The 18,153-nt window shown below is 40.8% G+C and overlaps 1 protein-coding gene across 1 annotated transcript; it reads left to right on the top strand.

The window, feature by feature from the left end:
- Positions 1 to 1,540: 1,540 nt before the first annotated feature.
- LOC135550986 (POU domain, class 4, transcription factor 3-like) lies at positions 1,541 to 2,870 on the top strand. The gene is made up of 2 exons (XM_064982327.1): positions 1,541 to 1,660; positions 1,974 to 2,870. Exons 1-2 carry the CDS (start codon positions 1,541 to 1,543, stop codon positions 2,868 to 2,870), a joined length of 1,017 nt encoding a protein of 338 aa, XP_064838399.1.
- Positions 2,871 to 18,153: the final 15,283 nt, after the last annotated feature.

Below are 18,153 nucleotides of genomic sequence, written 5' to 3' on the forward strand. Positions count from 1 at the left end.
AGAATAATTTTGACAATCATATTTTTTCATTACTAATAAAAACAATGTTTTACTTTTACCCCTTTTTCTGCCCAATTTGTAGTTACAGTCTTGTCCCATCGCTGCAACTCTCGTACCGACTCGGGAGAGGCGAAGGTCGAGAGCCATGCTTCCTCCGAAACACAACCCGCCAAGCCGCACTGCTTCTTGACACACTGTCCGCTTAACCCGGAAGCCAGCCACACCTATGTGTCGGAGGAAACACCGTACACCTGGCGACTGCGTGAACATGCATGCGCCCGTCGCGCCACAGGAGTCGCTAGAGCGCGATGGGACAAGGACATCCCCGCCTGCCAAACCCTCCCCTAACCCGGACGACGCTGGGCTAATTATGCGCAGCTTCATGTTCTCCCGGTCGCGGCCAGCTGAGACACAGTCCGGTATCGAACCCGGATCTGCAGTGACGCCTTAGACTGCTGCGTCACTCGAGAGGTCTTAAACTAATCATTTTAATATTTTTTATTTATCAGTAATTGCTCGAGAGATAGACATGGGATTAATAAATTACCCAAATCATATTTTCAAGAGAAATCTTATTATAGTTTGCTCTTTCGTTTTTGATAAAGTATGAAGTACGCTAGTTCTTTATCTATACATTTTTAAATCAATGTAAGCCTATAACGTTACTATAGTATAATGTTGATCATTTTTCAAGGAATTTTCTTTTTAATATGACCAAGTTTTTTATTTATTTCTGCTTCTTTTTGAGCTACCATTGTTTCTTTTTTGCCTCTTGAAAAAAATGTTTGTACATAAATCAAGAGTGGTTTCATATTCTAAGCATACATTGACTGGATTGAAGGGAATTAATCTATTGGTATATTTCATCTACACATTTTATAATTTCATTAATGGTATAGAATTTGTGTGGAATTAGATTTCACGCCTGCTATTCATTTGCCACACCCTCTGATTGTTGAAGACTGGCCGAAGCACGGTTCCCTCATTTAACTGTGTGGGAATCACCTGTCGCCTCGAGAAGCCGATACTGGAGCTGTCCATGCTGCTGAAGCTAACCACGCTCCTGTTTTACCCTTGATAAGGAAAAAAACTGCTAAAAAACATGACAAATTAATAAAAATAGACTGCACACATGATCTGTGTTCATTATATTACGTCTGGAACCACAAGTTAATGAAGAAGAAATATATAGGCCTAGAGTAGTTTATTGAGAATAGGAACAAACAATTGTATAGGCCTAATCATATTTATAATCCATTATCACATGTTATGTACAGCTGATAATGAGCCTCATAGGCCAATTGTTTTTAGGTTCATGTGCAATTTAATTGCGTTCACTTTCAACCGTGCATCACGCTTGCGCACAGCACCCAGCCCATTCCCATGACTTGTAACTTGTAAGTTGAGTAAAGGAGCAGGTGGGGTGAGAGAGGCAGAACGGGAGGCGCTGCCAATGGAAATAGCTCACTAACAGCAACGAGCCAGAGAACCGAGCCTGCCTCTATGTCAGGGCCACTTACCTGCAAGGTGCGCATCGAAGATGATGACCATGAACGGAAAGCAGCATTTCTCTATGCACCCTGTGCTGCAGGAGCCCAAATACTCTGGCCTGCACGCGAGTTCGGAAGGCATGCGCAGAGTTTGTCTGCCTGCCCCGCAGGTATGTTTCTCAGTCAATTATTTGAGGCACAAATGTATGAACAAATATCAATTTAAGACGTTTTAAGTGGATCAGAAAGGACTTTGTTTTATCCACTCTCGTACTCGTTCTTTCTTTCGTTCTCCTTCACAACCCCTCCCCCTCCCTCTCTTTCGCTCTCTCATCATCTCGTCTATTCAAGCAAAGCTGCTGCTTTCATATTAATGTTTATGACCTGTGCTTTGAGGAGGGTTCTCCCTGTGCTTAACATTTATTTGAATCCTGAGTTGACAGAATTCCCCACTGATTCCAGTATGCGCACTCTTGCTTCCAGCTCCAGGGCAATATCTTCGGTGGCTTTGATGAGAGTCTACTGGCACGCGCGGAAGCTCTGGCGGCTGCTGACATAGTCTCTCACGGCAAGAGTCACCATTTCAAGCCAGACGTGACTTACCATACCATGAGTAGTGTCCCCTGCACCTCCAACTCCTCTACGGTGCCCATCTCCCATCCTTCCACCCTGACCTCTCACCAACACCACCACCACCACCACCTCAACCAGAGCTTAGAGGGGGATCTTCTGGATCACATCTCGTCCAGTCTCTCAGTGAGCGGGATGGGGGCTCCGGATTCCTCTATGATTACCACGCACCAGCACCACCTCCAGACCATGGGTCACCTCCACCAGGCTATGGCCATGGGTCATCCGCACTCTCTATCTGTGCACAACGGAATGTCGTGTGTCAACGACGTGGAGTCAGATCCTAGGGAGCTGGAAGCCTTTGCTGAGCGATTCAAACAAAGGAGGATAAAGCTCGGGGTGACCCAGGCGGACGTTGGCTCAGCCCTCGCCAACCTGAAGATACCAGGGGTGGGCTCTCTCAGCCAGAGTACTATCTGCAGGTTTGAGTCCCTCACCCTCTCTCACAATAATATGATTGCGCTAAAACCTGTCCTCCAAGCCTGGCTCGAGGAGGCCGAGGCTGCTTACCGGGAGAAAAACAGCAAGCCAGATCTTTTTAATGGTAACGAAAGGAAACGAAAACGCACTTCGATTGCCGCACCTGAGAAGCGCTCGTTGGAGGCATATTTTGCGATCCAGCCCCGTCCATCTTCGGAAAAAATTGCTGCAATTGCTGAAAAGCTGGACCTTAAAAAAAACGTGGTTCGTGTGTGGTTTTGCAACCAAAGGCAAAAACAGAAAAGGATGAAATATTCTGCTGTGCATTAGTTAATTAACATTATGCATAAAATACGACATTTTGAAGAGATAACAGGGATCTATCAACATTTCATCATGTCCGACTGGAATTTACAACCGAGACTCTATAGATTTATTTAAATTATTATTATGTTGTCTCGTTCACTTTTTTGTCCTCTAACGGGCACATTTTATGTTGTAGATTGGAATGAAACGTGTTGTGCTAAAGGTCTCTAAAGTTTTCGTTGTTGTTGCTTTTACTTGACTGCATATCACAACTCTCTTCAATCACATAACTATAACAAATAGCCCTATAGAAAATGACCTATCTCTATCATGTGAGATGTCCTGTTGAATGCTCGTAAGTTCGGTTAGTTGTTTGGACAATTTAATCAATTACTCCAACATTTTCACGTTTACTGTATGTCTCGGACTGTTTGGATTCATACTTGTATAGGATGCAATTAATGTGTTTTCACTCTATCGGTTTAACACCCCCCCCCCCACCCAACCACCCCCTTAAAAACATATTGCAAATGAACATGCTCTCTTTGTGAACTAGCTGAACTTCGTTGACAAATTAATTCACAGTTGTGTGCAAAAGAGGAAAATCACGTTTCACAATATTAACGACACAACACGAGTTGATTTTCTTTAGTCATTTTCAAAATGTCACTATTTTAACTAAGGCACGTCAAACGGGCATGGGAAAGCTGCTATATTTTGACATTACGTATTTTGATGTGAACATGTAAAACAGTTTGGAGTATCACTGAAATATTGCTAGTATTTTTCTTCACTCTTGAATTTTACTTGACAAAATGTGTGAAGTTGAAAATGAATGAATAAATCATTGAATATTTTATACAATTCAATTGAATCAGCAATTGATTATTTGGATTACATTGTACATGCACCGAGCATTATCACTTAATTTAAAGACAGGAAGAAAAAGTTTACCTCGGCTAAAAGTAATTTGCTATTTGTGTGAGTTTATGTTAAATACAATATCTCTTTCGTTTCTGGGGTTGGAGTAAGGAAATATTGACTCAGGGTTTGTTCTTCCGTGGTCTTTGAATAAATCATGCCTCAAGATACAGATGGGCAATAAAATCATTGTATAACCTTGAGTTTCACAGAGAACTTGACGTGTTGTATTTATGAATTCCCAATTCTCTGCTACGATTTAAAATGAATCATATAGCACATGAATATAGAAGAAAAAAATGATTTTCAGTGCTGAATTTATAAACCAAAGTCAAACACCATGTAACACCACGCAACAATAACAATAAGAGACAAAAAGAAACAATTTATGTTTTCATTTTCTTTGACGCACTGTTACCAGGATCTTGGTCCTAATTAGATCTGTTTAAATAACGAATGCCCGTGTGTTACTGGGGTATATCGTGGGTTTTGAAATTATTAAATAATGAAGATGCAATATTAATTATATAGGCATAAAATGAGGATTGTTGCTGTGCGGAGGGCTGAGAGTGTGGTAGCTCGTGACTCGAAGGATAGAGGCTTGTGACTCTCACAATTTCAGGTAAGGATTTGAAGACTTCTATTTATCTTTTAAACCCGTGCGAAAATACCATTTTTTTTCAACCCTTTCATCTGTGTGTACTGTATAGGTTTTTCACCCCTTTCATCTATGTGTACTGTATAGGTTTTTCACCCCGTCATTTTAAATGTGTGATTATCTAACTGACTATTAAGGGTATAGCTATGTTTTATTTTCTCCAATCGTTTCGATGTTTTTATATCTTTATATAAAGGAGTTTTTGGACTCAAGTTGAATCTGTTATTATACGAATAAAAATGCAACAATAGAATTTTGAAATAGTTTGTCAATCTGTTATTAGTATTATTTAAACTAATAACAATAATAACTCACTTCATTGTAATTGTATTTATTCTCTTCGTTAATAAGTACTGCCGTATGAGTAATTTAGTATTGGATATTTTTTGGTAAAAGTGGAGCAGGAGGTCAATAGGCTTTAAATAAATACAAATATGGTTCGATTTGTGTAAATTCGATGCATGTATTAAGGGGAAGTGTAAACAAAAACAAAATATTGTTGATGAAAATAGAAAACAATATACTGTAGGGTGAATTAGGAATAAGTGGGACACTGCATTTTCGTATTCTGTAACCTCTTTCAACGTCTATCCAACATATTAGCCCAACACATGATACATTTCTGAAATCCTCAAGATGTGTCCTAATCTCTCTCTCTCACACACACACACACACACACACACACACACACACGCACGCACGCACGCACGCACACAAACACACACATATTCAAAAAGGATATTGACAGGAGGCATGACACACCCATGTGTGTACACTGAGTCAAAACCATATTTTCAGTTCTCATTTGGTAGGTTATAAATTGGGACAGCAGGTTATAACTTCGGACAGAACTTTAAACCGGGACAGCAGGTTATAACTTGGGACAGCAGGTTATAACGTGGGACAGCAGGTTATAATTTGGGATAGCAGGTTATAATTTGGGACAGCAGGTTATAACTTGAGACAGCAGGTTATAATTTGGGACAGAATGTTATAATTTGGGAAAGCAGGTTATAACTTGGGACAGCAGGTTATAACGTGGGACAGCAGGTTATAATTTGGGATAGCAGGTTATAATTTGGGACAGCAGGTTATAACTTGAGACAGCAGGTTATAATTTGATTTGGGACAGCAGGTTATAATTTGGGACAGAATGTTATAATTTGGGAAAGCAGGTTATAACTTGGGACATCAGGTTATAATTTGGGACAGCAGGATATAACTTGGGACAGCAGGATATAACTTGGGACAGCAGCTTATAACTTGAGACAGCAGGTTATAACTTGGGACAGCAGGTTATAACTTGAGACAGCAGGTTATAACTTGAGACAGCAGGTTATAACTTGAGACAGCAGGTTATAACTTGGGACAGCAGGTAATAACTGGGACAGCAGATTATAACTTGAGACAGCAGGTTATAACTTGGGACAGCAGGTTATAACTTGAGACAGCAGGTCTCACTTTACAACACTCTGTCCCACGTTACAACACACTTTGGCTACCACATGTTGTCCCACTTTACAACACACATTAGCTACTCCATGTTGTCCCACTTTACAACACACTTTAGCTACTCCACGTTGTCCCACTTCAAAACATACATTAGCTACTCCATGTTGTCCCAATTTAGTATACCATGTTGTCCCATTTTACAACACACTTTAGCTACTCCATGTTGTCCCAATTTACACCACACTGTAGCTACTCCATGTTGTCCTACTTTAGCTACTCCATGTTGTCCCACTTTACAACACACTTTAGCTACTCCTTGTTGTCCCACTTTAGTATTCCATGTTGTCCCACTTTACAACACACTTTAGCTACTCCATGTTGTCCCACTTTACAACACACTTTAGCTACTCCATGTTGTCACACTTTAGTATTCCATGCTGTCTCAATTTACAACACACTTTGGCTACTCCATGTTGTCCCACTTTAGCTACTCCATGTTTTCACACTTTAGCTACTTCCTGTTGTCACACTTTATCTACTCCATGTTGTCCCACATTACACCACACTTTAGCCACTCCATGTTGTCCCACTTTGCAACACACTTTAGCTCCTCCATGTTGTCCCACTTTACAACACACTTTAGCTACTACATGTTGTCCTACTTTAGCTACTCCATGCTGTCCCATTTTACAACACACTTTAGCTACTCCATGTTGTCCCACTTTAGCTACTCCATACTGTCCCATTTTACAACACACTTTAGCTACTCCATGTTGTCCCACTTTACAACACACTTCAGCTACTCCATGTTGTCCCATTTTCCAGCACACTTTAGCTACTCCATGTAGTCCTACTTTACACCACACTTTAGCTACTCCATGTAGTCCAACTTTAGCTACTCCATGTTGTCCCACTTTACACTACACTTTAGCTACTCCAAGTTGTCCCACATTACACCACACTTTAGTTACTCCATGTTGTCCAGCTTTACACCACACTTTAGCTACTCCATGTTGTCCAACTTTAGCTACTCCATGCAGTCCTACTTTACACCACATTTTAGCTACTCCATGTTGTACTACTTTAGCTACTCCATGTTGTCCCACTTTCCAACACACTTTAGCTACTCCATGCTGTCCTACTTTACAACACACCTTAGCTACTCCATGTTGTCCAACTTTAGCTACTCCATGTTGTCCCAATTTAGTATTCCATGTTGTCCCATTTTACAACACAATTTAGCTACTCCATGTTGTCCCAATTTACACCACACTGTAGCTACTCCATGTTGTCCTACTTTAGCTACTCCATGCTGTCCCACTTTACAACACACTTTAGCAACTCCATGTTGTCCCACTTTACAACACACTTTAGCTACTCCTTGTTGTCCCACTTTAGTATTCCATGTTGTCCCACTTTACAACACACTTTAGCTACACCATGTTGTCACACTTTAGCTACTCCATGTTGTCCGACATTACAACACACTTTAGCTACTCCATGTTGTCCCACTTTAGCTACTCCATGTTTTCACACTTTAGCTACTTCCTGTTGTCACACTTTATCTACTCCATGTTGTCCCACATTACACCACACTTTAGCTACTTCATGTTGTCCCACTTTAGCTACTCAGTGTTGTCCCACTTTACAACACACTTTAGCTACTCCATGTTGTCCCACTTTACAACACACTTTAGCTACTACATGTTGTCCTACTTTAGATACTCCATGCTGTCCCATTTTACAACACACTTTAGCTACTCCATGTTGTCCCACTTTAGCTACTCCATGCTGTCCCATTTTACAACACACTTTAGCTACTCCATGTTGTCCAACTTTACACTACACTTTAGCTACTCCAAGTTGTCCCACTTTACACCACACTTTAGCTACTCCATGTTGTCCCACTTTAGCTACTCCATGTTGTCCCACTTTACAACACACTTTAGCTACTCCATGTTGTCCCACTTTACAACACACTTTAGCTACTCCATGTTGTCCCACTTTACAACACACTTTAGCTACTACATGTTGTCCTACTTTAGATACTCCATGCTGTCCCATTTTACAACACACTTTAGCTACTCCATGTTGTCCCACTTTAGCTACTCCATGCTGTCCCATTTTACAACACACTTTAGCTACTCCATGTTGTCCAACTTTACACTACACTTTAGCTACTCCAAGTTGTCCCACATTACACCACCCTTTAGCTACTCCATGTTGTCCAACTTTACACCACACTTTAGCTACTCCATGTTGTCCAACTTTAGCTACTCCATGTCGTCCTACTTTACACCACACTTTAGCTACTCCATTTTGTACTACTTTAGCTACTCCATGTTGTCCCACTTTCCAACACACTTTAGCTACTCCATGCTGTCCTACTTTACAACACACGTTAGCTACTCCATGTTGTCCCACTTTACAACACACTTTAGCTACTCCATGTTGTCCAACTTTAGCTACTCCATGTTGTCCCTCTATACAACACACTTTAGCGTCTCCATGTTGTCCCACTTTAGAACACATTTTAGCTACTCCATGTTGTCAACACACTTTAGCTACTCCATGTTGTCCCACTTTACAAACACTTTAGCAACTCCATGTTGTCCCACTTTTACTCCATGAACACACTTTAGCTACTCCATGTTGTCCCATGTTTTACAACACAGCTACTCCAAATTTACAACACACTTTAGCTACTCCATGTTGTCCCACTTTACACCACACTTTAGCTACTCCACACTGTCCCGCGTTACACCACACTTTAGCTACTCCATGTTGTCCCACTTTACAATACACTTTAGCTACTCCACGTTGTCACACTTTAGCTACTCCATGATGTCCCACTTTACAACACACTTTAGCTACTCCATGTTGTTCACACTTTAGCTACTTCCATGTTGTTGTCACACTCCATGGTGTGCTCCTTTAGCGACTCCATGTTGTCCCCCACATTACATGCTGTCCACACTTTCAGCTACTCCATGTTGTCCCACTTTACACTCCATGTTGTCACACTTTAGCTATTCCATGTTGTCCCACTTTACAGCTACTCCACACTTTAGCTACTCCACACTGTCCCGCGTTACACCACACTTTAGCTACTCCATGTTGTCCCACTTTACAATACACTTTAGCTACTCCACGTTGTCACACTTTAGCTACTCCATGATGTCCCACTTTACAACACACTTTAGCTACTCCATGTTGTCACACTTTGTAACACACTTTAGCTACTCCAAGTTGTCCTACTTCATCTACTCCATGTTGTCCTACTTTAGCTACTCCATGGTGTGCTCCTTTAGCGACTCCATGCTGTCCCACTTTACAACACACTTAAGCTACTCCATGCTGTCCCACTTTGGCTACTCCATGTTGTCCGACTTTACAACACACTTTAGCTACTCCATGTTGTCACACTTTAGTATTCCATGCTTTCTCAATTTACAACACACTTTAGCTACTCCATGTTGTCCCACTTTAGCTACTCCATGTTGTCCCACTTCAGCTACTCCATGTTGTCCCACTTTAGCTACTCCATGTTGTCCCACTTTTCACCACACTTTAGCTACTCCATGTTGTCCCACTTTGCAACACACTTTAGCTACTCCATGTTGTCCCACTTTAAAACACACTTTAGCTACTCCAAGTTGTCCTACTTCATCTACTCCATGTTGTCCTACTTTAGCTACTCCATGGTGTGCTCCTTTAGCGACTCCATGCTGTCCCACTTTACAACACACTTTAGCTACTCCATGCTGTCCCACTTTGGCTACTCCATGTTGTCCGACTTTACAACACACTTTAGCTACTCCATGTTGTCACACTTTAGTATTCCATGCTTTCTCAATTTACAACACACTTTAGCTACTCCATGTTGTCCCACTTTAGCTACTCCATGTTGTCCCACTTCAGCTACTCCATGTTGTCCCACTTTAGCTACTCCATGTTGTCCCACTTTTCACCACACTTTAGCTACTCCATGTTGTACTTCATCTACTCCATGTTGTCCTACTTTAGCTACTCCATGGTGTGCTCCTTTAGCGACTCCATGCTGTCCCACTTTACAACACACTTTAGCTACTCCATGCTGTCCCACTTTGGCTACTCCATGTTGTCCCACTTTACAACACACTTTAGCTACTCCATGTTGTCCCACTTTAGCTACTCCATGTTGTCCCACTTTAGCTACTCCATGTTGTCCCACTTTACACCACACTTTAGCTACTCCATGCTGTCCCACTTTGGCTACTCCATGTTGTCCCACTTTACAACACACTTTAGCTACTCCATGTTGTCCCACTTTAGCTACTCCATGTTGTCCCACTTTAGCTACTCCATGTTGTCCCACTTTACACCGCACTTTAGCTACTCCATGTTGTCCTACTTTAGCAACTCCATGCCGTCCCACTTTACAACACACTTTAGCAACTCCACGTTGTCCCACTTTACAACACACTTTAGCTACTCCTTGTTTTCCCACTTTAGTATTCCATGTTGTCCCACTTTACACCACACTTTAGTTACTACATGCTGTCCCACTTTAGCTACTCCATGTTGTCCGACCTTAGCAACTCCATGTTGTCCCACTTTACAACACACTTTAGCTACTCCATGTTGTCCCACTTTGCAACACACTTTAGCTACTCCATGCTGTCCCACTTTACAACACACTTTAGCAACTCCACGTTGTCCCACTTTACAACACACTTTAGTTACTACATGCTGTCCCACTTTAGCTACTTCATGTTGTCCGACTTTACAACACACTTTAGCTACTCCATGTTGTCACACTTTAGTATTCCATGCTGTCTCAATTTACAACACACTTTAGCTACTCCATGTTGTCCCACTTTAGCTACTCCATGTTGTCCCACGTTTCACCACACTTTAGCAACTCCATGTTGTCCCACTTTACAACACACTTTAGCTACTCCATGTTGTCCCACTTTGCAACACACTTTAGCTACTCCATGTTGTCCCACTTTAAAACACACTTTAGCTACTCCAAGTTGTCCGACTTCATCTACTCCATGCTGTCCCACTTTAGCTACTCCATGTTGTCCCACTTTACAACACACTTTAGCTACTCCATGCTGTCCCACTTTACCAACTCCATGCGGTCCCACTTTACAACACACTTTAGCTAATCCATGTTGTCACACTTTGTAACACACTTTAGCTACTCCAAGTTGTCCTACTTCAGCTACTCCATGTTGTCCTACTTTAGCTACTCCATGGTGTTCTACTTTAGCGACTCCATGGTGTGCTACTTTAGCGACTCCATGCTGTCCCACTTTACAACACACTTTAGCTACTCCATGCTGTCCCACTTTAGTTACTCCATGTTGTCCCACTTTACAACACACTTTAGCTACTCCATGCGGTCCCACTTTAAAACACACTTTAGCTACTCCATGTTGTCCCATTTGACAACACACTTTAGCTACTCCATGTTGTCCCATTTGACAACACACTTTAGCTACTCCATGTTGTCCCACTTTACTACACACTTTACCAACTCCATGTTGTCCCACTTTACAACACACTTTACCAACTCCATGTTGTCCCACTTTGCAACACACTTTAGCTACTCCATGTTGTCCCGCTTTGCAACACACTTTAGCTACTCCATGTTGTCCCGCTTTACAACACACTTTAGCTACTCCATGTTGTCCCGCTTTGCAACACACTTTAGCTACTCCATGTTGTCCCGCTTTGCAACACACTTTAGCTACTCCATGTTGTCCCACTTTACAACACACTTTAGCTACTCCATGTTGTCCCACTTTACAACACACCTTAGCAATTCCATGTTGTCCCACTTTGCAACACACTTTACCAACTCCATGTAGTCCCACTTTACAACACACTTTAGCTACTCCATGTTGTCAAATCAAATCAAATCAACTTTATTTATATAGCCCTTCTTACATCAGCTGATATCTCAAAGTGCTGTACAAAAACCCAGCTTAAAACCCCAAACAGCAAGCAATGCAGGTGTAGAAGCACCCACTTTAGTATTCCATGCTGTCCCACTTTACAACATACATTAGCTACTCCATGTTGTCCAACTTTACAACACATTTTAGTATTCCATATTGTCTCACTTTATCTAGCTATAGTTGGTAAAGCGTGATAAAAAAGACTGAATTACAAAATGTAAACAATATTGGCAACTTGTTTCTGTATTTTGATGCACCAGAACATAGTATACACATTTACATCACAATTTGGCACAGTGAATTATTAATGACAGTTTCATAACCTAAACATCAAAACAGAAGAAAATATATGTCACTGATCTTACCACGTGCTTTGCAGAGTGAGCTTCCAGTTTGAAGCTTACTCTGCGCTCCTCTATGATGTCACACAAATGAGCTGATGAAATTTTGATCTTTTGGTTTCTCTGCAAGGGCTTAATAACAATAGTTTAGATTTTCTCTTGTCAGACCAAGAAATAAACACTTCAAGATTAAGCTGCCCCAGTTTCTGAATTCACCCTATGTTATATGTCAATATAACCTGCAGTTATGCTATTTTCCCAAGTGTGATCAAGGCTCTCTCGTGGATATTTTAGCCCGAGGATCAATATTTTGCAAATGAAATATATTCTCTTTGATCTTGAGATATAATTAATTGCTTAGGCAATGTATAATTTACGGCGATAAAGAGGAATTTGAAAGAGTGGCAAAAGCAATGCAAATATATAATTGTCTGCTTGCTCATTATGATAACCTAATGGACACAATTCTCTCTCTTTTTCTATGTCTTGGGATCATGTGATATGTGGCTACTACAGAGACCGTTTTAAATCAGGTTAAAGGCGTATTGTAGACGCTTTTATCTCAATATCAAATCAATTCTTTGGAACAATTAATTACCTTAGTGTTATTTATTTTATTTTATTAAAATGGTCATAAAGAAACAAAAATAGCTTCTTAGCAAAGAGCTATTTCTCAAGCAAGAATTTAGCTAAGAGTGTCTGTGAGTGGTCTGCGTGATGGGCCTAATTGGTTGAGGCTAATGGGAGGGATCTGTAACTTAAAAACGAGCTGTTATTGGCAGAGAGGTTTTCAACTCTCTTTGTTATTGGTCTATAAACTTACAGTGCATTCTGAAAGTACACAGACAGACCCGTTGACTTTTTACACATTTTGTTACATTACAACTGTCACGCCCTGGCCATAGTTATCTTTGTTTCTTTAATATTTTGGTTAGGTCAGGGTGTGACATGGGGGATTTATGTGTTTTTGTCTGGTCTAGGGGTTTTGTATGTTTATGGGGCTGTTTCCTTTCTAGGTAGTTTGTATGTCTATGGTTGCTAAGATTGGTTCTCAATTAGAGGCAGCTGTCTATCGTTGTCTCTGATTGGGAACCATATTTAGGCAGCCATACTATGTGGGTACTTTGTGGGTGGTTGTCTTCTGTCTTTGTGTCTATGCACTAGATAGGACTGTTTTGGTCCCACCCCCCCACATTTTTTTTTTAATTTTATTTTTTTTGTATTTTATAGTGTTCACGTTTATTGTCCTTATTAAACATGTTGAACACTAACCACGCTGCATTTTGGTCCTCCACTCCTTCAACGGAAGAAAAGCATTAAAACAGCCTTATTATAAAATGGATGAAATAGTTTTAAACTACACACAATAGCCCATAATGACAAAGCAAAAATAGGCTTTTAGAAAAAAAAAATTCTATGCAGACGTCACCATTCTGTATACATATGGCCCTTCTTTGGACACTGTGCTAACAAACCTCCAAACATGCTTCAATGCCATACAACACTCCTTCCGTGGCCTCCAACTGTTTTTAAATGCTCTTCAACCGATTGCTGCCGGCACCTTCCCGACTAGCATCACTACTCTGGACGGTTCTGACTTAGAATATGTGGACAACTATAAATACCTAGGTGTCTGGTTAGACTGTAAACTCTCCTTCCAGACTCAAATTAAGCATCTCCAATCTAAAATTAAATCTAGAATTGGCTTCCTATTTTGCAACAAAGCCTTCTTCACTCATGCTGCCAAACATACCCTCGTAAAACTGACTATCCTACCGATCCTTTACTTCGGCGATGTCATTTACAAAATAGTCTCCAACACTCTACTCAGCAAACTAGATGTAGTCTATCACAGTACCATCCGTTTTGTCACCAAAGCCCCACATATTACCCACCACTGCGACCTGTATGCTCTCGTTGGCTGGCCCTCACTACATATTTGTCGCCAAACCCACTGGCTCCAGGTCATCTATAAGTCTTTGCGAGGTAAAGCCCCACCTTATCTCAGCTCACTGGTCACCATAGCAACACCCACCTGTAGCACGTGCTCCAGCAGGTATATTTCACTGTTCATCCCCAAAGCCAACATGTCCTTCAGCCGCCTTTCCTTCCAGTTCTCTGCTGCCATTGACTTATATCTCCCTCTCTAACTTTAAGCATCAGCTGTCAGAGCAGCTTTCCGATCACTGAAGCTGTACACAGCCAATCTGTAAATAGCACACCCCATATTGTTACTTATCCTCTTGCTCTTTTACACCCCAGTATCTCTACTTACACATCATCATCTGCACATCTATCACTCCAGTGTTAATGCTAAATTGTAATTATTTTGTCTCCATGGCCTATTTTTTGCCCGACCTCTCTAGTCTTCTGCATTTGCACTCACTCTACATATATTTTTTCTATTGTGTTATTGACTGGACGTTTGTTTATGTGTAACTCTGTGTTGTTGTTTTTGTCACACTGCTCTGCTTTATCTTAGCCAGGTCGCAGTTGTAAATGAGAACTTGTTGTCAACTGGCCTACCTGGTTAAATAAAGGTGAAATAAAAATTAAATAAAAATAAAATGTGTTGAAGCACCTTTGGCAGCGATTACATCCTCGAGACTTCTTGGCTATGACGCTACAATCTTGGCACACCTGTATTTGGGGAGTTTCTCCCATTCACCTCTGCAGATACGCTCAAGCTTTGTCAGGTTGGAAGGGGAGACGTCACTGCACAGCTATCACATAACTATAGCAAATAGACCTATAGAAAATGGCATGTCTATATCATGTGAGATGTCCTGTTGAATGCTCAAGTCCAGTTAGTTGTTTGGATAATTTCATTAATTACACCAACATTTTCACGTTTATGTCTCAGACTGTTTGGATTCATATTTGTATAGGATGGAATGAATGTGTTTTCACTCTACAGGTGTAGCACACCCCCTTAAAAGACATATTGCAAATGAATGTGCTCTCTTTTTCAACTAGCTGAACTTTGTTTAAAAATCTATTCACAGTTGTGTGCAAAAGAGGAAAATCACATTACTGTGCATTCGGAAAGTATTCACACCCCTTGACATTTTCCACATTTTGTACAGAGAGATCCTTGATGGAAACCTGCTCCAGTGCACTCAGGACCTCATACTGGGGTGAAGATTCACCTTCCAACAGGACAACGACCCTATGCACACAGCCAAGACAACGTAGGAGTGGCTTCAGGACAAGTCTCTGATTGCTCAGTTTGGCCAGGCGGTCAGCTCTAAGAAGAGCCTTGGTGTTTCCAAAATTCTTCCATTTATGAATGATGGAGGCCGCTGTATTCTTGGGGACCTTCAATGCTGCAGACAATTTTTGGTACCCTTCCTCAGATCTGTGCCTCGACACAATCCTGTCTCGGAGCTCTACGGACAATTACTTTGACCTCGTGGATTGGTTTTTGATCTGACATGCACTGTCAACTGTAGGACCTTATACAGACAGTTTTGTGGCTTTCCAAATCAAGTCAAATCAATTTAATTTACCATAGTTGGACTACAATCAAGTTGTAGATACATCTCAAGAATGATCAATGGAAACAGGATGCACCTGAGCTAAATTTCAAGGGTCTGAATACTTATGTAACTAAGGTATTTTGTATATATTATTGTTTTGCAAACTTAAAACAGCAAACATGATGGGGTGTTCTGTGTAAATTGAAGATGTTTTTATTTTTTATTTAATCTATTTTAGAATAAGGCTGTAATGTAACAAAATGTGGAAAAGGCAGGTCAAAACTCCATTCCACCCAATCAGGCTGAAATTGCAGGCAGTCTTTTCAAACGTCTCTGACACTGAAAGGGCATTATCATAATTTCCACAATTTCACAGTATTATTCCAACCTCATAGAGTGGAAATATGCAGTACCAGTCTGGACAAAGTTTGGACATAACTACTCATTCAAGGGTTTTTCTTTATTTTTACTATTTTCTACATTGTAGAATAATAGTGAAGACATCAGAACTATTAAATAAGACACATGGAATCATGTAGTAACCCAAACAGTGTTAATCAAATGAAAATATATTTTATATTATAGATTCTTCAAAGTAGCCACCCTTTGCCTTGATGACAGCTTTGCAAACTCTTGGCATTCTCTCAACCAGCTTCATGAGTAATGCTTTTCCAACAGTCTTGAAGGAGTTCCCACATGCTGAGCACTTTTTGGCTGCTTTTCCTTCACTCTGTGGTCCAACTCATCCCAAACCCCCTCAATTGGGTTGAGGTCGGGTGATTGTGGAGGCCAGGTCATCTGATGCAGCACTCCATCACTCTCCTTCTAGATCAAACATCCCTTACACAGCCTGGAGGTGTGATGGGTCATTGTCCTGTTGAAAAACAAATGATAGTCCCACAAAGCACAAACCAGATGGGATGGTGTATCGCTGCAGAATGCTGGGGTAGCCATGCTGCTTAAGTGTGCCTTGAATTCTAAATAAATCACCCTCAGTGTCACCAGCAAAACACTCCCACACCACCACACCTCCTCCTCCATGCTTTATGGTGGGAAACACACATGTGGAGATTATTCGTTCACCTGCTCTGCGTCTCACAAAGGCACGGCGGTTCGAACCAAAAATCTCAAGTCCGGACTCATCAGACCAAAGGACAGATTTCCACCAGTCTAATGTCCCTTGCTTGTGTTTCTTGGCACAAGCAAGTCTCTTCTTCTTATTAGTGTTTTTTAGTAGTGGTCTCTTTGCAGCAATTCGAACATGAAGGCCGGATTCACTCAGTTTCCTCTCAACAGTTGATGTTGAGATGTGTCTGTTACTTGAACTCTGTGAAGCATTTATTTAGGCTGCAATCTGAGGTGCAGTTAACTCTAATTAACTTTTTTTCTGCAGCAGAGGTAACTCTGGGTATTTATTTCCTGTGGTGGTCCTCATGAGAGCCAGTTTCATCATAGCGCTTGATGGTTTTTGTGACTGCACTTGAATAAACTTTCAAAGTCCTCGAAATTGACTGACCTTCATGTCTTTAGAGTAATGATGGACTGTTATTTCTCTTTGCTTGTTTTGAGCTGTTCTTGCCATAATATGGACTTGGTCTTTTACCAAATAGGGCTATTTTCTGTATACCACCCCTACCTTGACTCAACACAACTGATTGGCTCAAACGCATTAAGAAGGAAAGACATTCCACAAATCAACTTTTAACAAGGCACACCTGTTCATTGAAATGCATTCCAAGTGACTACCTCATGATGCTGGTTGAGAGAATGCCAAGAGTGTGCAAAGCTGTCGTCAAGTCAAAGGGTGGCTCCTTTGAAGAATCTCAAATATAAAATATATTTAGATTTTTTAAACCCTGTTTTGGTTACTAAATGATTTTATCTGTGTTATGTAGAAAATAGTTAAAATAAGAAAAAAAATCTTTGAATGACTAGGTGTGTCCAAACTTTTTGACTGGTAGTGTATATAAAACACAGGAAAATCACATTTTTGACTGCAATGGACCTTTAAATAAGATTCACCAAAAAGTGAAACGCTCATATCATTCAATTGAACTGTTATGTTAGTGTTGTTTGCATGTGTTTCTGTTGACGTTTTACAAACTTTAGACTAGAGCATTTTCTGAATGTATTTTATCTCCCCAACACTGATTTAAGTTGTTTGGACAATTTGACCATATTAATGTTAAATAAATGACTTGGAGAGGACGGTTAAATCTTTTTTTCGGCCAGGAAGCCGTGTAAATTATTGATTGCTGTAATAGCTCTATTGATATCATGATTCATAACCCTCTTGCTATGAGGTAAGTTGAGCTAAAGGTTAGCGCAGACAAGGAGCGTGTGGCGAGTGAGTCCTGTTCTATTATTCATTCCCAGTTGAAAGGTATTGCAATTTCGCATTGCAATTATTGAGCTGCATCGGCTCTGTGGAACCTGTATTTATTAAACACTATTACGTGCATTTTCACTTCAGTTCATTTGCAAAATTGCGGAAAAATATGGCTG

Source organism: Oncorhynchus masou, chromosome 12 (assembly GCF_036934945.1).
Source record: "Oncorhynchus masou masou isolate Uvic2021 chromosome 12, UVic_Omas_1.1, whole genome shotgun sequence".
In the NCBI taxonomy this organism is placed as follows: Eukaryota; Metazoa; Chordata; class Actinopteri; order Salmoniformes; family Salmonidae; genus Oncorhynchus; species Oncorhynchus masou.